The sequence below is a fragment of the Physeter macrocephalus genome, chromosome 21, assembly GCF_002837175.3.
Source record: "Physeter macrocephalus isolate SW-GA chromosome 21, ASM283717v5, whole genome shotgun sequence".
Lineage (NCBI taxonomy): Eukaryota > Metazoa > Chordata > Mammalia > Artiodactyla > Physeteridae > Physeter > Physeter macrocephalus.
This window is the reverse complement of record NC_041234.1, coordinates 52597773-52622585: the sequence shown is the minus strand read 5'-3', so window position 1 is coordinate 52622585 and position 24813 is coordinate 52597773. Positions and strand designations below refer to the sequence as shown.

The 24813-nt window shown below is 35.7% G+C and overlaps 1 protein-coding gene across 1 annotated transcript in view; it reads right to left on the bottom strand.

The window, feature by feature from the left end:
• Window positions 1-1346: 1346 nt before the first annotated feature.
• LOC102986213 (trafficking protein particle complex subunit 13-like) overlaps window positions 1347-24813 on the bottom strand; it is a 49897-nt gene continuing 26430 nt past the window's right edge. The window contains 2 exon segments of the mRNA XM_028482318.1: window positions 1347-1783; window positions 1786-2061. Of these exon segments, the coding sequence (XP_028338119.1) occupies window positions 1347-1783; window positions 1786-2061 (713 nt within the window).

Below are 24813 nucleotides of genomic sequence, written 5' to 3'. Positions count from 1 at the left end.
AACCCAAAGCTAAAAATAGCAGGAAATCCACTACCACTACTGGGCCTAAAGGAGCAAATGGAGAGAGTCTATAATTTGTTATTTCTATGGATAAAGCATTCATGAATTGCTTCTACAGTAAGAAATTTGTGCTTAAGCATGAAAAAAAACTCAATATGGAGAAGTAGAGACTTAAGGAGAATATCATTATTGAAACATGGATCTTGTATTCTCAAAAGTCAATGATCAGTTAATGTCTGAGATGGTTTTATTTTTCTCAAGAAAAACTGATATGTGAATAAAATATTGGAGAATACTTTTTTAAAGATAGCACTAAAAAATTCTAATACACATCCCTTCCTCATACCAGCCTCAACAATGATTAGGAGATCAGTTTTTGTGGGAGAGAGAGGTAAGAGCAAGTCCTTGCTCTTTCACTCACTGGTTAAGTGTCCATTTTGGTTTAGAGTTCCAGATCCTATACCAAAATTTATGAACCTACTAAATCTACTTAAGAAAGGAAGTGGTCCATTTTAAGTTTATTTTTTAAAGGCTGATTTTTGGTTTGAGATAAAAGGGAAAAAATGTATTACGTTAATGGGTAAGAACAAAGTGAGTAATCCAAGTAGTATTCACAGGGCCCTTGCAGGAATAACTGATGGAAATAAACCAGCTCCACAGTTCACAGAATTTTACCAAGATAAGTAAATGGAAAAGAGACAGTTCAGTATGTCACATGAATGCGCTCCTATAGCCCCAATAATTTGGAATACTATTAGAAAAGATTATGTATTTTCCAAGTAGCAAATGTCAACAAGTTTAAATAATAAGGACCATCCTTAATTATATTAAGCACTGCCATTGATCGTTCTCTGTTGAGTGAGAATGAAAGAGGAAAATAATAAAACAGGGTAAGCTTAAATTTTACGAAGTAAACCATAATAATTATTTTAATTAAATTATCAATAGACTTCTAAGACTTTATGCTCTCTCAATACCAGCTTTACTGAAAAAGGAAGTATTGAATGCTATTAAGGATTTCTGGAAAGCAGTTATAATCATTTCTAAATGGTGACCTCATTCTGAAAAAAAAAAATTTCAGCTACCTGCAATGACCTTAATCAAGTCACAAATATTAGGAAACATACAAATTTAGAATTGGAAAGTACTTCAAATAAGATCAAAGTCAAGATTGTTCTTTTTGAGATCAATATATGTTTAACTCTTAATTCATTCACGGTTTCAAAGAAAGTAAGTGAAAATAATCTGCCTGTATGTTTGCTATTAGTTGATCATTTTGCAGCTAACAAAACTATGAAAAGCTTTTCTGTGAAATGCCCTGGAGAGCATAACACTGGAAATTTTCCTCAGCTTCTCATTTTAACCATGGAAAGTATTACAAAAACTTTTGCCACATCATCACAGACGTATATTTTCTTTGATAATTTGTCTGTTATTTGCATGCCAGAGACACTTTGTAGGCCCAGTTGTAAGGAGAGTAGTGTCAGGGTAAAATTGAGCATTGAACTTGGAGGTAGCTTTCCAAGATATCTTCCTGAATCACCACACCAACGAATAGAATCTGTATCACACATCTTCAAAACCAATTTCATTTTCCAATCACTGTGGTTTTTTATCTTACAGGTAATATGAAAAGGCTCTTCTAGAATTACAGTATCTGGGACTGTCTCCAAAGACAACCTCGTGTTTCCATAACCTGGAGCCTCTCCTTCAATTTTAATTGTCTGTAGCATTGCCATTTCACCTAGATTTCTTTTCCACACTATATCCAATTTTCCCATTTTGCTAGTCCTCTAATGGTAGCAGCTTTCTCTGAAAATTCCTGCTTGAGCTGAAGCTGGTATAAATACTGGCGTCCTTCCATTGACTGTAAAAAGTTTCTCGTTCCAAAGGTACACTCATCTTCTCCAGCCTGATAGACAGTATTTAATTCTGCCCCAGTGTACATTTCAGATGGCTTTAAGAAAATCTTTTGTATAAAGACAGTTGAAGATGAAATATTCTGAATCTGGATTTCAAGAAACAAGTCACTCATTTCTAAATTATAAAACTTAGTTTTAACTTCAAATTATGAGAGGAATGAAAGTAAGCACAGTTTCCTTAAAAACATCTTTCCTTCCACACTGTGTTGAATAGATACTGAACCCACAGGGACAACTCTTCGTCTATTACTTTGTCATAGATGACATCATCAGTACAACAATTGGATGCAAGTTCTGCCACAGCCATGGAGACTGAGAGGTGTGAAGACTGAGTACTTGTCTGAAAATTAGTGGTTGAAATATGATTTTTACAACTTAATTTCAATCACTGGGAATTCTCACATAAATAGAATTATTTTTCCTCTCAAAACATAGTTCTAAGGATGTATGATGAATTCAAACTTTCCCCCAGTTATTGACATTGCTGGTGGAGGGTCACCTGTCATGATCTGGTTAGAGAAATTACCTGGTAAGTTACTATCTTCACATGTGACTGAAAAGTTGGTGAATAAATTATGCTTAGTAGACAGAATCATTTTGAATGTCAGAAAGATCTCCTGTAATGGATTCCCTTCCATTTTGACCACAACTTTGCCCCAATGTTTTAAAAAGCAACTGGGTGGGAGGGAGGGAGACGCAAGAGGGAAGAGATATGGGAACATATGTATATGTATAACTGATTCACTTTGTTGTAAAGCAGAAACTAACACACCATTGTAAAACAGTTATACTCCAATAAAGATGTTAAAAAATAAATAAATAAATAAATTTTTTAAAAAAGAATTAACTTTAGTGAGCAAATAAAAAAAATAAAAAAATAAAAAGCAACTGAGGTTTAATCAGGTATGACAGGATGACAGACACAGAGACAACTGCTTTTGAAAGAACAGTTTATTAGTCTTGACCTAAAATAAACAGACTGCCAGTTATTTCTCCAGGCAAAATATGTTTATTTGGGATCAGCAAAGAGTTGTAGTTCGAGATCTGCAACCATGGTGAGCCATGTATAAGTGCCCACATAGCAAGGGTAGGAGAACTCTTATAGAAGGGGAAAAGGAAGTTTGGAGGGGTACAGTAAACAGAGTCCATGGCTTTTCATTGGCTGAATTGTTGCCAGGAAAGAAGAGCTCTTCCTTCCTTTCATTGGCCTTTCCTAGCATTGCAAGACATAGAGCCCTTTTCCGGGCTATCAACTTTAATTGAGGTTTCTGCTTATTAATTTTTTTCTTTTTAATACATATATTTATTTAAGTTTTTCTGACTTTTTTATTGAAGTATAGTTGATTTACAATGTTGTGTTAGTTTCAGGTATACAGCAAAGTGATTCAATTATATATATATGTGTATATATATATATATATATATATACACATATATATATTCTTTTTCAGATTCTTTTCCATTATAGGTTATTACAAGATATTGAATATAGTTCCCCATGCTATACAGTAGGTGTTTGTTATTTATCTATTTTATTTGTAGTAGTGTGTATCTGTTAATTCCAAACTCCTAATTTATCCCACATCCCTTTCCCCTTCGGTAAACATATATTTGTTTTCTATGTCCTTGAGTCTGTTTCTGTTTTGTAAATAAGTTCATTTGTATCATTTTTTAGATTCCACATATAAGTGATATCATGTGATAGTTATCATCCTCTGACTTATTTCACTTAGTATAATAATCTCTAGGCCCATCCATGTTGCTGCAAATGGCATTATTTCATTGTTTTTTATGGCTGAGTAATATTCCATTGCATATATACACCACATCTACTTTATTCGTCTGTCAATGAACATTTAGGTTGCCTCCATATCTTGGCTATTGTAACTAGTTCTGCTATGAACATTTGGGTGCATGCATCTTTTCAAATTAGAGTTTTTGTGTTTTCTGGATATATGCCCAGGAGTGGGATTGCTGGATCATATAGTAAATCTATTTTTAATTTTTTGAGGAACCTCCATACTCTTCTCTGTAGTGGTTGCACTAATTTATATTCTGACCAGCAGGGTAGGAGGGTTCCCTTTTCTCCATACTCTCTCCAGCATTTATTACTTGTAGACTTTTTAATCATGGCCATTCTGACTGGTGTGAGGTGAAACCTCATTATAGTTTTGATTTGCATTTCTCTAATAATTAGTGATTTAAGCATCTTTTCATATACCTGTTGGGCATCTGTACATCTCTGGAGAAATGTCTGTTTAGGTCATCTGACCATTTTATGATTAGGTTGTTTGTTGTTTTTTTTTTATATTGAGCTGTATGAGCTGTTTTATTTTGGAACTTAATCCCTTGTCAATCAAATCATTTGCAAATATTTTCTCCCATTCAGTAAGTTGCCTTTGTTTGTTTACGGTTTCCTTTGCTGTGCAAAAGCTTTTGAGTTTAATTAGGTCCCATTTGTTTATTTTTGTTTTTGTTTACATAATTCTGGGAGGTTGGTCAAAAACAATCTTGCTGTGATTTATGTCAAAGAGTGTTCTGCCTATGTTTTCCCCTAAGAGTTTTATAGTCTCTGGCCTTACATTTGGGTCTTTAATCCATTTTGAGTTTATTTTTGTGTATGGTGTTAGGGAGTGTTCTAATTTCATTCTTTTACATGTAGCTGTCCAGTTTTCCCAACACCACTTGCTGAACAGACTGCCTTTTCTCCATTGTATATTCTTACCTCCTTTGTTGAAGATTGATTGACCATAGTTGTGTGGACATATTTCTGGGCTCTCTATTGTGTTCCATTGATCCATATGTCTGCTTTGTGCCAACACCACACTGTTTTGGTTACTGTATCTTTACTCTGGTGTCTGAAGTCTGAGAGGGTTATGCCTCTATCTTTGTTCTTTTCTCTCAGGATTGCTTAGGCAATTCTAGGGCTTTTGTGGCTCCATATAAATTTTAAGATTATTTGTTCTAGTTCTGTGAAAAATGTCATGGGTAATTTGATAGGGATCACATTAAATCTGTACACCTCTTTGGGTAGTATTGACATTTTAACAACATTAATTCTTCCAATCCAATAGCGTGGGATATCTTTCCATTTTTTGAATCCTCTTTAATTTCCTTTATTAATGTTTTATAGTTCTCAGCATATAAGTCTTTCACCTCCTTGGTCAGGTTTATTCCTAGGTGTGTTTTTTTTTGGTGTGATTTTAAAAGATATGGGTTTTTTTGTTGTTGTTTTTTTTTAGGAAAAAATTTCATTTAATGAGCTCCAGGGAACACTCAGCCTGCTGCCATACTAACTCATGAATTACAATGGATTGCTGGTAAGCAAGACAAGAAAACAGGGCACAAACAAAAATCAAGACATTGTTTCTTACTGAACTCTTCTCAAATGAGATCAAGGAATTATGGTTAAATGCCACAACTGTAAATTATTTATGCTCCTGGAGAGGTTAGAAAGGGCTTATAATATTTACCCTTTTTTTCAGACAGAATTTAGGTCTGAGCAAAACCTTTTGTGTCCTCCAACCTCAAAGTTTATTGGGGATGGAAGTCCAAATTTGCTGTCACATACCATAAAAAGAATCTCATGAGTAGAGAGTCAAACTAATTTTGGAATATATGAATTATACCCAGTGGTATTTTAAATAGATTTTAAACTAAAATATATAGATACATTTTTACTAATCTATATGACTCTGGGTTCTGAAACTTCTACATGTCACATGCATGATACATAACACACAATGTCAGCCCCAGGACAGGGAAAACACTCCAATGAAGCAAGCCAAAGAAACAAGTTTCAGACAAGGTAAACTGATGTGTAGACCAGGATTTTTCAATTCTTTCCTGTCATGCTGAAGCTTCCAGCTCCTGAATAACAACACATGTTTCCCTTGCCCTAGACACCCAAGAGTATGTCTCCTCTCTTGGGCATAAGAATCTCTAGAGTTACATATGTGTAGTAAACAGTGGACCCAGCTGGCATACTCACAATGACCAAATTGTGTTGATTGTACTTTAAACCAATACATCGCTCCACGATGAAGTTGCAACAAATGATATATTTGCTTTCCAGACATGAATGAGATGCCTTCCTGGATATACTCCAGGAAGGCCAGAGAAACTGGAATAATTTACTGGTGAATTTCTTTCAGGATAGCCCATGATTTATCTAGAATATAATCTTTACATATCTGGATCCTTCAAACTAGACCAAAGGGAAAATCTGGGCTGCAAGCCTCAATTAGAAATGTGGGATGCTGCTATGCTGAAAACCGGTGCTCCCTGACCTGTATCTTCTGAGACTAGAACCCAGTGTGGTGGATGACCAATTCATGAGTTTTTTTTTTTTTACATTCTCTTTCTGATATTTCATTGTTAGTGTAAAGAAATGCAACTGATTTCTGAGTGTTAATCCTGTTTCTTGCTACTTTGCTGAATTCATTTATTAGATCTAATAGTTTTTGTGTGGAGTCCTTAGGGTTTTCTATATATAGTATCATGTCACCTGCATATAGTGACAATTTTACCCCTTCCCTTCCAATTTGGATACCTTTTATTTCTTTTTCTTATCTGACTGCTGTGTCTAGGACTTCCAATATTATGTCGAATAGAAGTGGTGAGAGTGGGCATCCTTGTCTTTTTCCAGATCTTAGCAGGAAGGCTTTCAACTTTTCACCATTGAGTATTGTATTGGCTGTGGGTTTGTCATAAATGGCTTTCATTATGTTGAGATATGTTTCTTCTATACCCACTTTGGTAAGAGTTTTTATCATGAATGTATGTTGAATTTTATCAAGTGCTTTTTCTGCATCTAATGAGATGATCATGTGGTTTTTGTCTTTTCTTTTGTTGATGTGGTATATTACATTGATTGACTTGCCTCTTTTGAACCATCCTTGTGAACTTGGCATGAATCCCACTTGGTCATGGTGTATGATCTTTTTTCTGTGTTGTTGGATTTGGTTTGTTAATATTTTGTTGAGAATTTTGCATCTATTTTCATCAGACATATTGGCCTGTAATTTTCTTTTTGGTATTGTCTTTATCTGGTTTTGGTATCAGGGTGATGATGGCTTCATAGAATGACTTTGGGAGTGATCACTACTCTTCAGTCTTTTGGAAGAGTTTGAGAAGGATTGATATAAGTTCCTTGTATGTTTGGTAGAATTCGCCAGTGAATCCATCCATTCCTGAACTTTTGTTTGCAGAGAGTTTTTTGTTTTTTACAAATTCTATTTCAATTCTAGTGATTGGTCTGTTCAAATTATCTATTTCTTCCTGATTCAGCTTTGGTGGGCTGTATGTTTCTAGAAATTTGTAACTTTCTTCTGGCTTGTCCAATTTGCTGGCAAATAATTGTTGACAGTATTTTCTTATGGTTTATTGTATTTATGTGGTATCACTTGTAATTTCTCCTCTTTCATTTCTTATTTAGTTTATTTAGGTCATCTCTCTTTTCTTTTTGGTGAGCCTGGCCAGAAGTTTGTTGACTTTTTTTATCCTTTCAAAAAACCAGCTCTTGATTTTGTTGATTTTTTTCTACTTTAAAAAAATTTTCTATTTTTATTCCCTCACTGATCTTTATCATTTCCTTCCTTCTTCTGACTTTGGGTATTGATTGTTCCTCTTTTTCTACTTCTTTTTGGTGGTAGGTTAGGTTGCTTATTGGAGATTTTTCTTGTTATTTGAAGAAGGCCTGTACCGTTATGGATTTCCCTTTTAGGACTGCTTTTGCTGCATCGCATAGATTTTGTGTGGTTGTGTTTTCATTGTCATTTGTCTCTAGGTATTTTTTAATTTCCTCTTTGATTTCATTGTTGGCCCATTGATTTTTCAGTAGCATGTTGTTTAGTCTCCATGTAATCAATTATTCAAATTTTCAGAATGAGTTTTATTACTTATTTTAAAATTCCAGATGGATCAATAAACATTTATAATTAATAAGTGAATTTGGTAAAGTTAATGCACACAAAATTGATAAACCAAAAAATTTTATCTCCATATACTAGCCAACAAACAAGTGGCAAATTATATAAAAAATTATCATTTAAATTTACATCAAGTAGCAGAAAATACATAGGACTCATCTAAGTAAAACTGAGTGAGATATCCACACTGAAAACTTTTAAGATATTGCTAATCCATGTAATCTTTTTTTTTCTCACTTATATTTCTGTGTTTGATTTCTAGTTGTATGCCACTGTAATTAGAAAAATGCTTGAAATACTTTCTATCCTCTCCAACTTGTTGAGGATTGTTTTGGTCCTAATACCTGGTCTATGCTAGAGGATGTACCACGTGTGCTTGAAAAGAATGTGTATTCTGGTTTTTTTGGATGTAATGTCCTGAAAATATCAATTAAGTCCAACTGTTCTATTGTGTCATTTAGGACATCTGTTGCCTTATTGATTTTCTGTCTGAAAGAGCTTTCCATGATGTCAGTGGGTTGTAAAACTCTCCTACTATTATTTTTTTCCCATCAGTTTCTACCTTTATGTCTGTTAGTATTTGTTTTATGTATTTAGGTGCTCCTATATTAGGTGCATATATGTTAATGAGTATAATATCCCCTTCTTTTATTGATCCTTTTATCATTACATAATGTTCTTCTTTATCTTTCTTATGGCCTTTGTTTTAAAATCTATTTTGTCTGACATGAATATTACTACCTCTGCTTTCTTGTCATTTCTATTTGATTGATATATCTTTTTCCATCTCCTCACTTACAATCTATGAGTGTCCTTTGCCCTAAAGTGGGTCTCTTGTAGGCAGCATATTGTAAGTCCTTGTTTTATTATCCAATATGCCACTCTATGTTTTTTGATCTGCTCTTACAGAAAAACCCGAACAAATTTTTGGCTAACCCAATATTTATTGCCATTTTAAACAATGTTTTCCAATTGATTTTGTATTTCTTCTTTGTTCCTTTCTTTTTATTTTTGCTTTCCCTCCTGTAGTTTGATGGTTTTCTTTTGAATTATGCTTGACTTCTCTTCTGGATTTTTGTGAATCTATTTTATGTTTTTGATTTGTGGTTACCCTCATTTTCAAGTGTGTTGGCCCATTAATATATCTACTTGCTTTAGATTGGTAGTAATATAAGCTCAAACACATTATTTAAAAATCTGCATTTTCTTTTTTATTAAATTTTTTTTTTTAATTTTTGTCTGTGTTGGGTCTTCGTTGCTATGTGCAGGCTTTCTCTAGTTGTGGTGAGAGGGGGTTACTCTTCCTTGCAGGTTCACGGGCTTCTCATTGTGGTGGTTTCTCTTGTTGCAGAGCATGGGCTCTAGGCGCACAGGCTTCCATAGTTGCAGCATGCAGGCAGGCTCTGTAGTTGTGGCATGCTGGCCTTAGAGAGTGCGGGCTTCAGTAGTTGTCGTGCATGGGCTCAATAGTTGTGGTTCATGGGCTCTAGAGTACAGTATCAGTAGTTGTGACACATGGGCTTAGTTGCTCTGCGGCATGTGGAATCTTCCTGGACCAGGGATGGAACCCTTGTCCTCTGTCTTGGCAGGTGAATTCTTAACCACTGCACGATCAGGGAAATCCAAAAAATCTACATTTTCTTACTCCCCTTCCCACATATTGTGATTTTGATGTCCTAGTTTACATCTTCATGCTTAGACTTTTGTTGTTCATTGTAGTTAATTGTTCTCATAAAAAATTTTATTGCTTTTAAAATCTATGTATTGGCTTATTTAAATGATCCACAATCTTTTTATATATTTGCTTTTCCTATTTGATTTTCCCTTTCCTGTATATTCTTGCTTCTTTTCTTTTCTTTTAGAGAAGAGCTTTCAATATTTCTTTTAGGATAGGTTTAATATTGCTGAATTATTTTAGTTTTTGTTTATCTGAGAAATTCTTTACCTCTCCTTCTGTTCTAAATGATAATCTTCCTGGGTAGAGTATCCTAGGCTGTAGATTGTTCCCTTTCAGGAGTTTGAATATATCTTGCCACTCTCTTCTGGCCTGCAGAGTTTCTGTGGAGAAATTAGCTGATAGCCTTATGGGGGTTCCTTTGTAACTGACTCTTTGTTTTTCTCTCACTACTTTAGAATCCTCTATTTCTTTTTTTCTGTACACTGGCCTCTCACTGTTGTGGCCTCTCCCATTGTGGAGCACAGGCTCCAGATGCGCAGGCTCAGCAGCCATGGCTCACGGGCCCAGCAACTCCACGGCCTGTGGGATCTTCCCAGACTGGGGCACGAACCCGTATCCCCTGCATCGGCAGGTGGACTCTCAACCACTGCACCACCAGGGAAACCCGAGAATCCTCTATTTTTAAATTTGCCATTTTAATTATAATGTGTCTTGGTGCAAGTCTGTTTGGGTTCATATTGTTTGGGACCTTCTGTTCTTCTTGTACTTGGATATCTTTTTCCTTCTTTAGGTTGGGGAAGTTTTCTTCAAATACATTTTTGATCCCATTTTCTCTTTCTTATCCTTCTGGGATCCTTATTATGCAATAAGAGAATAAATTATATAAGTAATAAAAAAATTTTAACAAAGAAAATCTCAGGACCATATGGTTTCACTGATGAATTCTATGAAACCTTTAAAATTAGAATTAATACCAATCCTTCTCAAACTCTTGCAAAAGAATAGAAGAGGGAGTACATCATAACGTGTTCTATGAGACTATCATTACCTTTATTACAAATGCAGGAAGGGACATTGCAATAAAAGAAAATTGTAGACTATATACATTATGAATATAGATGGAGAAATTCTCAACAAAATACTAGCCAATCAAATCCAGAAGCATACTAAAAGAAATATAAACCATTTCAAAGTGAAGATTTTCAAGAATGCAAGGGTGGTTCAGCATATGAAAATCAGTCCATCTTTGACACTACAGTAATAGAATGAAGGCATTAAAAATGTGATCATATTAAATAATGCAAAAAAACAACTGATTATATTCAACACACTTTCATAATAAAAGCACTTAGCAAAGTAGGAATAGAAATGAACTTCCTTAAGCTGAAAAGGGCTTTATGAAAAATCCACAGGTAACATCATACTCAATGGTGAAAGACTAAAATCCTACCCTTAAGATCAGGATCAAGAAAAGGATGCTCATTTTCATCCCATCTATTCAACATTGTACTAAAGTTCTAGAGAGAACAATTAGGCAAGAAAAAGAAATAAAAGGTATATAATTTTTAAAGGAAGCAGTAAAACGATCTCTAGTCACAGATGACATGATTGTATATATAAAAATCCTAAAGATTTACCAAAAATGTCTATTAGAGCTAATAAAAAATTCAAGCAAAGTTGCAAGATACAAAATCAGCAAACAAAAAAATCAGTTGCATTTTCATGTACTGGCAATCAACAACCCAAAAATAAAATTAGTAAAACAATTCTATTTAAAGTAACATTAAAAATAATAGCATGCCTAGGGATAAGTTTAACTAAGGAAGTATAAGACATAAACACTGAAAATACAAAATGTGCTGAAAGAAATTTTAAAAGTCCTAAATAAATGGAAAGACATTCCATATTCATGGATTGGAAGATAATATTTTTAAGATAATAATACTGCCGAATGTGATCTACAGATTCAGTGCAGTTGCTAGAAAATACCAACAACACTTTTGCAGACATGAAAAAAACAATCCTAAAATTTATATAGGAATGCAAGGGGCCCTGAATGCCCAAAACAATCTTGAAAAGAAAGAAGAAATTTGGAGGATTCATACATCTTGATTAAAAACTTACTACAAAGTTATAATAATAAAAAGTGTCATGCTAGTATAAGGGTAGCCATACAGATCAATGGAATAGAATTGAGAGTCAACCAATAAATATCTGTTGTCAACTGGTTTTTGAAAAAGATGTCAGGACCATTCAATGAGGAATAATAGCCTCTTCAAAAATGGTGCTGGAACAACTGGATATCCACTGCAATCCAATAAATTTGGACCCTTACCTCATGCCATATACAAAAAAATGGTTTTAGTGGTTTAAAAGACTGAAATGTTAGAACTAAAACTTTAAATTCTTGGAAGAAACATGGGGATAAATCTTCATGACCTCGTATTTGACAATGGTTTCTTTGATATGACACTAAAAGTATGAGCAAAAAAAGACAACAATAGATAAATGGACTTCATGTCATTCTCAAGAGTTAAATGACAACATACAGAATGGGAGAAAATATTTGTAAATGATGTATCTGATAAAGGTCTAGTATCCAGGTTACATTTAAAAAATCTTATAGATGATCTTATTTACAAAGCAGAAATAGAGACACAGACGTAGAGAGAAAATGTATGGATACCAAGGGGGAAAGGGGAGGATGGGAGGAATTGGAAGGTTGGGATTGACACATATACACTATTGATAGTATGTATAAAATAGGCAACTAATGAGAACTGAATAGCTGAATAGAGCTAATAATACTGAATAGCACAGGGAACTCTACTTAATGCACTGTGGTGACCTAAATGGGAAGGAAATCCAAAAACAGAGGGGATATATGTATATGTATAGCTGATTCATTTTGCTGTACAGTAGAAACTAACACATCATTGAAAAGCAACTATACTCCAATAAAAATTAATTTAAAAATATAAAGGATAACCAACAAGGACCTACTGTATAGCACAGGGAACTCTGCTCAGTATCATGTAACAACCTAAATTAGAAAAGAATATGAAAAGGAATAGATACATGTATATGTATAACTGAATTACTTTTCTGTACACCTGAAACTAATACAACATTGTTAATCACCTATACTCCAATATAAAATAAAAAGTTTTTTTTAAAAAAGTCCTTAAGGACCTAGAGGGGTGGGATAGGGAGGGTGAGAGGGAGGCTCAAGAGGGAGGGGATATGGAGATATAGGTATACATATAGTTGATTCACTTTGTTGTACAGCAGAAGCTAACACAACATTGTAAAGCAATTATACTCCAATAAAGATGTAAAAAAAAAAAGGAAAAAAAGTCCTTAGTTTTAGCTCGAATAGGAGATCACATTTTCTAAACTATAATAGTAATGAAGTATGTAACTATGGAAAGGGGAAATAAAATTAACTAGAAAGACACACCATTAAATTTGCTTAGAAATTAAGAGCAGATGTTTGCTTTTAGCTGCCTAAGACAACAAAAATCAGAGAAATTTGTCAAACTTTGTCTTTTACTGAAAATGTATGAATTATAAAGTGATCAAAACTAAAAAAAAAAAAAAGAAACTCTTACAACTCAAAAACAACAAAAAGAAACTATCCAGTTTAAAAATATATGAAGTTTTTCTGCCTATTTTTAAATCAGGTTGTTTTGGGGGTTTTTTGATGTTGAGTTGTATGAGCTGTTTATATATGTTGGATATTAATCCCTTATTGGTCATATCATTTGCAAATATTTTCTCCCATTCAGTAGGTTGTCTTTTCATTTTGTGGCTGGTTTCCTTTGCTGTGTGAAAGCTTTTAAGTTTAATTAGGTCCCATTCATTTATTTTTGCTTTTATTTCCTTTGCTTTAGGACACAGATCCAAAAAAAATAGTGTTGCAATTTATGTCAAAGAGTCTTCTGCCTACGTTTTCCTCAAGGCATTTTATAGTATCCTATCTTACATTTAGTTCTTTAATCCAACAGGCATATGAAAAGATGCTCAACATCACTAATCAGGGAAATGTAAATCCAAACCAAAATGCTATATCACCACACACCTGTCAGAATGGCTATCATCAAAAAGAACACACATAACAAATGTTGGCAGGGATGCAAAGAAAAGGGAAACTTCTTACACTGTAGATGGAAATGTAAATTGGTGCAGCCATTATGGAAAACAGTATGGAGATTTCCCAAAAAACTAGAAATAGAACTACCATATGACCCAGCAATTCCACTCCTGAGTATATATCTGAAAAAACCAAACACACTAATTCAAAAAGATGCATGCACCACAATGTTCATAGCAGCATTATTTACAATTGCCAAGATATGGAAACAACCTAAGTGTCCATCAACAGATGAATTGATAAAGAAGATGTGGTATATATATATATACAATGGAATACTACTCAGCCATAAAAAAAGAATGAAATTTTGCTCTTTGCAGCAATATGGATGGACTTGGAGGGCATTATTCTAAGTGATATTATTCAGACAAAGACAAATACTATATGATGTCACTTATATGTGTAATCTAAAAAATACAACAAACTAGTGAATATAACAAAAAAGAAGCAGACTTGCATATATAGAGAATAAACTAGTGGTTACCAGTGGGGAGGGGGAAGGGGAAATATAAGGGTGGAGGAGTGGGAGGTACAAACTATGGGGTGTAAGAGAGATGCAAGGATGTATTGTACAACACAGTGAATATAGCCAATATTTTGTAATAACTGTAAGTGGAAAGTAACCTGTAAAATTTATATAAAAAATGTACAAAGGACTTGAATAGATATTTCTCCAAACATGATATACAAGTGACCAATGAACACATGAAAAGATGCTCAATATTATTTGTCATGAGGAAAATGCAAATTGAAACCACAATTAGATACCACTACACAGCTACCAGGATGACCATAATTAATAAAAAAGAAAATTATGTGTTGGTGAGGTGTGTGGAATGGGAACCCTCATACACTGCTGGTGGGAATATAAAATAGTACAGCCACTGTGGAAAGTACTTTGGCATTTCTTTGATTAGAGTTGATTCTTGAACAGTATGAGTTTCAACTGCATGAATGCATTTATATATGGACTTTTTTCAATAGTAAATACTATAGTACTACATGATCTGCAGTTGGATGAATTGGCAAATGCAGAGTCACGTATATAGAGGAACCACAGATACGGAGGAATTGTGTATATGGAGGTCCAACTATAAGTTATATATGGATTTTCAACTTTGTGTAGGGTCAGTACTCCTAACCCCACATTGTTTAAGGGTCAACCATAGTTAAACATAGGATTATTATACAACCCAGCAAATCTACTCATAGGTATATACCCAAAAGAACTGAAAACAGGTTTTCAAATAAAAAACTTGTAGAGGAATGTTCATAGCAGCACTATTCACAATAACCAAAAGGTGAAAACAGCTCAAATGTCCATCAACTGTTGAACAGAGAGACACAATGTGGGATATCCATACAATGGAATAATATTCAGCCATTAAAAGGAATAAAGTATTGATACATGGTACAACTTGTATGAACTTTGAAACTACTATGCTAAGTGAAAGAAACTAGACACAAAAGCCACATCTGTTTGTAGTTATGTAAAATATCTAGAATTAGCAATTTATAAAGACAAAAAGCAGATTAGTGGTTTCCAGGGACTGGGTGAAGAGGTAAATGGGGAGTGACTGTTAATGAATATAGAGTTTCTTTTTGCCATAACAAAAAATTCTGTAACTAGATATTGGTGATGGCTGTACAACACTATGAATGTATTTAATACCACTGAATTCTATACTTTAAAATGTTTAAAATTGGTACATTTTATATTATATATATTTTAGCACATAAGAAGACATTATATCATTGTTCCCTATTTCACAAATCAGATACACATCTCACTGGACTGAAATCAATGTGTTGGCAGAGTTGCTTTCCTTTCAGGAGGCCGTAGGAGATACTTTCTTTCCTTTTCCAGCTTCTAGAGGCATCCAGCATTTCTTAGTTTGTGCCTTCCTTCCTACATCATGAAAGCCAGCAGCGTAGCATTATTTTAGCCCTTCTTTTGGTATCACATATTTTTCTCTGGACCTTCTATTCTGCCTCTTTCTTCCACATTTATATATCCTTGTGATTACCTGTGGGCCCACTTAGATAATTCAGGATAAGCTCCCTATTTTAAGGTCACCCAATTGGCAACCTAAGTCCATCTACAATTTTAATTTCCTTAGCCATGTATCCTAACAACTTTAGAGGACCATTATTCTGCTTAACATACCCAGAAATTCCACTCATAGGTATATCCCAGAGAATTTAAAACATATTTCCAGGTAAAAAACTTGCACACAAATGTTCATAACAGCATTATTCATAGTTGCCAAATTGGAAACAAACTAAATGTTCATCAACTGATAAATGGATAAGCAAAATATGGTATATCCATACAATATAAATTATTCAGCCACAAAAAGGAATGAAGTACTGATTTATGCTACAATATAGGTGAATCTTGAATATACTATGCTAAGTGAAAGAAGCCAGATGCAAAATATCACATAATGTATGATTCTATTTATTAGAAATGTCTAGAATAGGAAATCTATGTACACAGAAATTAGATTAGTAATTTCTGGAAGGAAATTTCTGGTGGAAAAAGAAAAGTGGGGAATAATTGCTAATGGGTATGGAGTTTCTTTTTAGAAAGATAAAAATGTTCTAGAATTAGATAGGGTTAGTGATTACACAACTGTGAATATACTAAAAACTACTAAAATGTATATATTAGAATGGTAACTTTACAGCATGTGAAATGTATCTTTATAAAACTGAATCATCTTCATAAATTTTACATTAATTTTATGTTGAAAAGATAAGATTTTTGATATATTTAGTTAAATAAAATATAAAATTTAAATTAAAAAAGAACAGTTACATCAGCATCATAGCAACATGAAATGCTCTCTCTGTATCTCACTTCCAATCTATTGATAAAACCAATAAAACTTCCATAACTCAATGAAGGTTTCTCAATCCAACACACCAGGGTGTCAGAGAATTCCACACATCTGTACATCTAAAGGTCGGTGGACTGGAACACATAGAGGAGGCAGAACAAGGGGAACAACAGAGATGATGCCTATGACCCTAGCTCTCCTGCTGTGGTGACTGAGCCTACAGCCCCAAAGACCTCAGTAGCAACAGGAGAGTTGCCCCTGACAACTCCAGCCTCCTTGCCATTGCTGCACCCACAGCCACAGGGAACCAGGCAGCCATAGCATCAAGGCCTGTGACCTGATCCCTCCAGCTGAAGAGATGCTTGTAACCCTGACCACCCTTCCAACAGTTATGGCACACATGAACCTGACTACCTTGGACTCAGCAGAGGCATCCGTGACCCTGGCTCCCCACTACCTTTCCCTCTCCCCCCACAGCAGTGGAGTCCATGACCCAGGTGACACCAGATGTGCTGAAAGTACACACCATCCTGGTGCCCTAGGCAGTGACAGCAGCAACACTGGTAGCAGCAAGCCACGAGTGACCTGGAAGGCAAAAACAGTGACAACAAGGGCACCAAACAGCACCTCTGGCAGAGGCAGTAGAAGGTGAAAAATCCCAATACTCAAAAATAGCCAGAGGCAGCTCAGGTAAGAGAAACCCAAAACTTGTGCTATATTGCCACCTACTGAAAAATAAAAAGAAAGGTCTGTAATTACTAATCTTGAATTGTTAGAATCAAGTAAATCTTTTTACCTAAAGAAGAGAGGTGTTTGCGGCTTCAAAGATATCAACAGAGGAACAACTCATTGAGCACCATGAAAAACCACAGTAACACGGTATCACGAAGAGAAAATGACAATTCTTCAGAAACCAAACTTAAAGTCACAGAATACTGCAGTTTAACTGATAGAGAATTCAAAATAGGTGTCTTGAAGAAACACAATGAGCTACAAACAAACTCCGAAAGACAGTTCAAGGAGCTCAGAAATAAAATTAATGAGCAGAAGGAATACTTTACCAAAGAGATTGGAACTCCAAAAAAGAACCAAACAGAAATTCTGGAGCTGAAGAGCTCAATAAATGAGACAAAGAGTGCATTAGAAAGCATTGGAAATAGAGCAGATCTTAAGGAAGAGAGAATTGCAAGCTTGAAGATAGAAATCTAAAATGATACAGGTAGAAAAGGAGAGAGAACTAAGATCGATCCAAACACAATAAATTCCATGAGAATTATCTCACTGCATTAGGAGGGGTAACATAAGAATAATGAGTTTCCCAGGAGAAGAGAGTAGAGAGTTTACTTATTTATTTTTTCTTTCCAGTTAGGCTACTTGACTAGTTTTTTTAAAAAAAAATAGATCTTTATTAGAGTACAATTGCTTCACAATACTCTGTTAGTTTCTTGTACAACAAACTGAATCAGCCATAGACATACGTATATCCACATATCCCTTCCCTCTTGAGCCTCCCTTCCACACTCCCTATCCCACCTCTCTAGGTCATCACAAAACACCAAGCTGATCTTCCTGTGCTATGCTAGTGCTTCCCACTAGCTATTTTACGTTAGGTAGTGTATATATATCGATGCTACTCTCACTTTGCCCCAGCTTCCCCCTCCCTCCCGTGTCCTCAAGTACATTCTCTATGTCTATGTCTTTATTCGTGCCCAAGCACTAGATTCATCAGTACCATGTTTTTTCTTTTTAGATTCCTAATATATGTGTTAGCATACGGTATTTGTTTTTCTCTTTCTGACTTAATTCACGCTGTATGACAGATTCTATGTCCATCCACCTCACTACAAATAACTCAATGTTGTTCCTTTATATGGCAGAGTAATATTCCATTGTATATATGTGCCACATCATCTTTATCCATTCATCTGTCGATGGACACTTAGGTTGCTTCCATGTCCTGGGTATTGTAAACAGTGCTGCAATGAACACTGTGGTGCATGTCTCTTTTTGAATTCTGGTTTTCTCAGGGTGTATGCCCAGGAGTGGGATTGTTGGGTTATATGGTAGTTCTATTTTTAGTTTTTTAAAGAACCTCCATACTGTTCTCCATAGTGGTTGTACCAATTTACATTCTCACCAACAGTGCAGGAGGGTTCCCTTTCCTCCACACCCTCTCCAGCGTTTATTGTTTCTACATTTTTGATAATGGCCATTCTGACAGGTGTGAGGTGATATCTCATTGTAGTTTTGATTTGTATTTCTCTAATAATTAGTGCTGTTGAGCCTTGTTCATGTCCCTCTTGGCCATCTGTATGTCTGCTTTGGTGAAATGTCTATTTAGGTCTTCCACCAATTTTTTAATTGAATTATTTGTTTTTTTGGTATTGAGCTCCATGAGCTGTTCGTATATTTTGGAGATTAAACCTTTGTCTGTTGTTTCATTTGCAAATATTTTCTCCCATTTTGAGGGTTGTCTTGTCATCTTGTTTATGGTTTCCTTTACTATGCAAAAGCATTTAAATTTCATTAGGTCCCATTTGTTTATTTTTGTTTTTATTTCCATTAATCTAGGAGGTAGGTCAAAAAAGATCTTGTTGTGGTTTATGTCAAAGAGTGTTTTTCCTATGTTTTCCTCTAAGAGTTTTACAGTGTCTGGTCTTACATTTAGGCCTTTAATCCATTTGGAGTATATTTTTGTGTATGGTGTTATGTAGTGTTCTAATTTCATTTTTTACATGTAGCTATCCAGGTTTCCCAGCACCATTTATTGAAGAGGCTTTCTTTTCTCCATTGTATGCTCTTGCCTTCTTTGTCATAAATTAGCTGACCATTCATGCATGCGTTTATCTCTGGGCTTTCTATCCTGTACCATTGATCTATATTTCTGTTTTTGTGCCAGTACCATACTATCTTGATTACTGTAGCTTTATAAGGTAGTCTGAAGTCTGGGAGCCTGATTCCTCCAGCTCCATTTTTCTTTCTCACGATTGCTTTTACTATTCGGGGTCTTTTGTGTTTCCATACAAATTGTGAAATTTTTTGTTCTAGTTCTGTGAAAAAAGCCATTGGTAGTTTGATAAGGGATTGCATTGAATCTGTAGATTGCTTGGGGTGGTATAGTCATTTTCACAATACTGATTCTTCTAATCCAAGAACATGGTATGTTTCTCAATCTGTTTATGTCATCTTTGATTTCTTTCATCAGTGTTTTATAGTTTTCTGAGTACCAGTTTTTGTCTCATTAGGTAGGTTTATTCCTAGGTATTTTATTCTTCTTGTTGCAATGGTAAATGAGATTGTTTCCTTAATTTCTATTTCAGATTTTTCATCATTAGTGTATAGGAATGCATGAGATTGTTTCCTTAATTTCTCTTTCTGATTTTTTGTTGTTAGTGTATAGGAATGCCAGTGATTTCTGTGCATAATTTTGTACCCTGCAACCTTACCAAATTCACTGATTTGTTTTAGTACTTTTCTGCTGGGATCCTTAGGTTTTTCTATGTATAGTATCATATCATCTGCAAACAGTAACAATTTTACTTCTTCTATTTCCATTTACATTCCTTTTATTTCTTTTTCATCTCGATTGCTGTGGCTAGAACTTCCAAAACTATGTTGAATAAGAGTGGTGAGAGTGGACATCCTTGTCTTCTTCCTGATATTAGTGGAAATGCTTTCACTTTTTCACCATTGAGTATGATGTTTGCTGTGGGTTTGTCATATATGGCCTTTATTATATTGAGGTAAGTTCCCTCTATTTCCATTTTCTGGACAGGTTTTTTATAAATCGGTGTTGATTTTTGTCAAAAGCTTCCTCTGCATCTACTGAGATGATCATATGGTTTTTATTCCTTAATTTGTTAATATGGTGTATCACATTGATTGATTTGTGTATATCGAAGAATCCTTGCATCCCTGGGATAAATCCCACTTGATCATGGTGTTTGATCCTTTTAATATGTTGTTGGATTCTGTTTGCTAGTATTTTGTTCAGGATTTTGCATCTATGTTCATCAGTAATATTGGTCTATAATTTTCCGTTTTTGTGATAACTTTTTCTGGTTTTGGTACCAGGGTGATGGTGGCTTCAGGAAATGAATTTGGGAGTGTTCCTCCCTCTGCAATTTTTTGGAAGAGTTTGAGAAGGATAGGTGTTAGCTCTTCTCTAAATGTTTGATAGAATTCGCCTGTGAAGCCATCTGGTCCTGGAATTTGTTGGAAGATTTTTAATTACAGTTTCAATTTCATTACTTGTGATAGGTCTGTTTATATTTTCTAATTCTTCCTGGTGCAGTCTTGGAAAATTGTACTTTTCCAAGAGTTTGTCCATTTCTTCATGGTTGTCCATTTTATTGGCATATAGTTGTTTGTAGTAGTCTCTTATAATCCTTTGTATTTCTGCAGTGTTAGTTGTGATTTCTCCTTCTTCATTTCTCATTTTATTGATTTACATCCTCTCCTTTTTTTTCTTGATGAGTCTGGCTAAGGGTTTATCAATTTTGTTTATCTTCTTTATTTTTCTTTTTTTTTGTGTGGTACGAAGCCCTCTCACTGTTGTGGCCTCTCCCGTTGTGGAGCACAGGCTCCAGACGCGCAGGCTCAGCGGCCATGGCTCACAGGCCTAGCCGCTCCATGGTGTGTGGGATCTTCCCGGACCGGGGCACGAACCCATGTCCCCTGCATTGGCAGGTAGACTCTCAACCACTGCACCACCAGGGAAGCCCCTTGTTTATCTTCTTAAAGAATCAGCTTTTATTTCATTGGTCTTTGCTATTGTTTTCTTCATTTCTTTTTCATTTATTTCTGCTCTGATCTTTATGATTTCTTCCCTTCTACTGACGTTGGGTTTTCTTTGTTCTTCTATCTCTAGTTGCTTTAGGTGTAGGGTTAGATTGTTTATTTGAGATTTTTCTTGTTTCGTGAGGTGGGATTGAATTGCTATAAACTTCCCTCTAAGAACTGCCTTTGCTGTATCCAATAGGTTTTGGTTTGTCGTGTTTTCATTGTCATTTGTTTCTATGTATTTTTTATTTCGTCTTTGATTTCTTCAGTGAAGAACCCCCACACAAATGAGTAGGATGTGGGGGGACTGAGGGGGGAGGAGAAGTGGAGGCTGGACAAGACCAGCGCCCCTGAGGTGTGGCTGAGAGAGGGAGAGGTTCCCATGCCTGGAGAGACCCTCAGGGACTCAGATCATGGAGGAGTGTGCCCAACTTTTCCCCTGCTCAATCAGCCATGGAAGTCTGCCCAGCTCTTGGGCTGGGTCCTACACCTTCAGAGGTCCCCTCTGGGCTGGGTTGATCCTGGCAGTTTAGGAGGGAGGCCAGGAGAGATCAGGAGAGGCAGGTGTGAGGGGCCCTCTAGGACCGGAGGAGGGGGAGAACAGCAGAGGACTTTTGCCCCACTCACTCAGGCCCCGGGAGTCTGCTAAGCTCCCAGGCTGATCCCCCACCCTCCAAAGCCCTCTCCAGGCCACGTGGGTCCTGGTGACATAGGAGGGAGGCCGGGAATATCAGGAGAGGCATGTGGAAGGGGCCCTCCTGACCAAGGAGCACAAGAGAGGAGCTGAGGGCATTTGCTCTGCCCACTGGGGCCAGGGGAGCCTGCTGGGCTCCCAGGTGGGGTACCCAACACTCTGAGACCAGAGGTGGGAGGCACACCTGGGACCCTTCTGTTCGGCTGAGCCTAAGCCTCACACACCCCCACACCCCCACACACACCCCAAGGCCTTCTCCCGCCCTGTGGGTCCCAAGCATAAGCCCCACCCACCACCCAATCCTCACCTCTGTTTAGGGTCTGCCCTCCACAGCCAAGACCTTTTCCACCTTTTTTTGTATTTTTCTCCTCCTCTTTTTTATTATTGTGGTTCTGTTTTACCTTCCAGTTATTGTTTCTTCTACATTTTTCTTTTTATTTTTTTCTAACATATCTGTTAGTTTCCTAGCCTAATTTTATTTTTTAATTTGTTATTGTTCTCCTTTTCTTTCTTTCTTTCTTTTTTTTTTTTTTTTTTTTGGCCAGCACATGCTGCTTGCAGGATCTTGGTTCAGGAGCTGGGCATCTGGCCAAAGTTCCTGCAGTGGGAGCTCCAAGTCTAAACCACTGGACTAACAGAGAACCTCAGACCTCAGGGAATATTCATCGGAGTGAGGTCTCCCGGAGGTCCTCATCTTAGCACCAAGACCCAGCTCTACCCAACAGCCTACAAACTCCAGTGTTGGAAGCCTCAGGCCAAACAATCAGTAAGACAGGAACACAAACCCACTCATTATAAAAAGGAAAAAAATGAGACGGCAAAAAATGTGTCACAGATGAAGGAGCAAGGTAAAAACCTATAAGACCAGATAAATGAAGAGGAAATAGGCAATCTACCTGAAAAAGAATTCAGAGTAATGATAGTAAAGATGATCCAGAAACTCAAAAATAGAATGGTGGCACGGATTGAGAAAATACAAGAAATGTATAACAAAGATCTAGAATAACTAAAGAACAAACAGAGGTGAACAACACAATAACTGAAGTGAAAAATACTCTAGAAGGCATCAATAACAGAATAACTGAGGCAGAAGAATGAATACGTGAGCTGGAAGACAAAAGGGTGGAAATAACTATCGAGGAACAGAATAAAGAAAAAAAATAAAGAGAATTAATGACAATATCAGAGACATCTGGGACAACACTAAACACATCAACATTCGGATTATAGGGGTCCCAGAAGAAGAAGAGAAAAAGAAAGGATCTGAGAAAATATTTGAAGAGATTATAGTGGAAAACTGCCCTAACATGGGAAAGGAAATAGTCACCCAAGTCCAGGAAGTGCAGAGAGTCCCATACAGGATAAACCCTAGGGGAAACACACCAAGACACATATTAATCAAACTAACAAAAATTAAATTCAAAGAAAAAATATTAAAATCAGCAAGGGAAAAACAAAAATTAACATACAAAGGAATCCCTGTAAGGTTATCAGCTGATTTTTCAGCAGAAACTCTGCAGGCCAAAATGGGCTGGCAGGATATACTTAAAGTGATGAAAGAGGAAAACCTACAACCAAGATTACTCTACCCAGCAAGGATCTCATTCAGATTTAATGGAGAAATCAAAAGCTTTATGGACAAGCAAAAGCTAAGAGAATTCAGCACCACTGAATCAGCTTTAAAACAAACGCTAAAGAAATTTTAGGTGGGAAACACAAGAAAAGAAGACGCCTCAGAAAAACAAACCCCCCAAAATAAGAAAATGGTAACATACATATCGATAATAACCTTGAATGTAAATGGATTAAATACTCCAACCAAAAGACACAGACTGGCTGAATGGATACAAAAACAAGACCCATATATATTCTGTCTACAAGAGACTCACTTCAGACCTAGGGACACATACAGACTGAAAGTGAAGGGATGGAAAAAGACATTCCATGCAAATAGAAATTTTTAAAAAGCTGGAGTAGCAATACTGATATCAGATAAAATAGACTTTAGAATAAAGACTGTTACAAGAGATAAAGAAGGACACTACTTAATGATCAAGGGATCAATCAAAGAAGAAGATATAACAATTATAAATGTTTATGCACCCAACATAGGAGCACCTCACTACATAAGGCAAATAAAAACAAGCATGAAAGGGGAAATCTACAGTAACACAGTAATAGTAGGGGACTTTAATAGCCCACTTACATAAATGGACAGATCATCCAAACAGAAAATAAATAAGGAAACACAAGCTTTAAATGACACAATAGGCCAGAAAGATTTAATTGATATTTATAGAACATTCCACCCAAAAGTTGTAGAATACACTTTCTTCTCAAGTGCACATGGAACATTCTCCAGGATAGATCACATCTTGGGTCACAAATCAAGCCTCGGAAAATTTAAATCATATCAAGCATCTTTTCTGACCACAGCGCTATGAGATTGGAAATCAATTACAGGAAAAAGACTGTAAAAACCACAAATACATGCAGTGCACTAGTAAATAACCAAGAGATCACTGAAGAAATCAGAGGAAGAATTTTAAAACTACATAGAAACAAATGACAATGAAAACACAATGACCCAAAACCTATGGGATGCAGCAAAAGCAGTTCTAAGAGGGAAGTTTTTAGCAATTCAATCTCACTTCAAGAAACAAGAAAAATCTCAAATAAACAAATTAACCCTACACCTAAAGCAACTAGAGAAAGAAGAACAAAGAAAACCCAAAGTCAGTAGAAGGAAAGAAATCATAAAGATCAGAGCAGAAATAAATGAAATAGAAATGAATAAACACTAGCAAATAT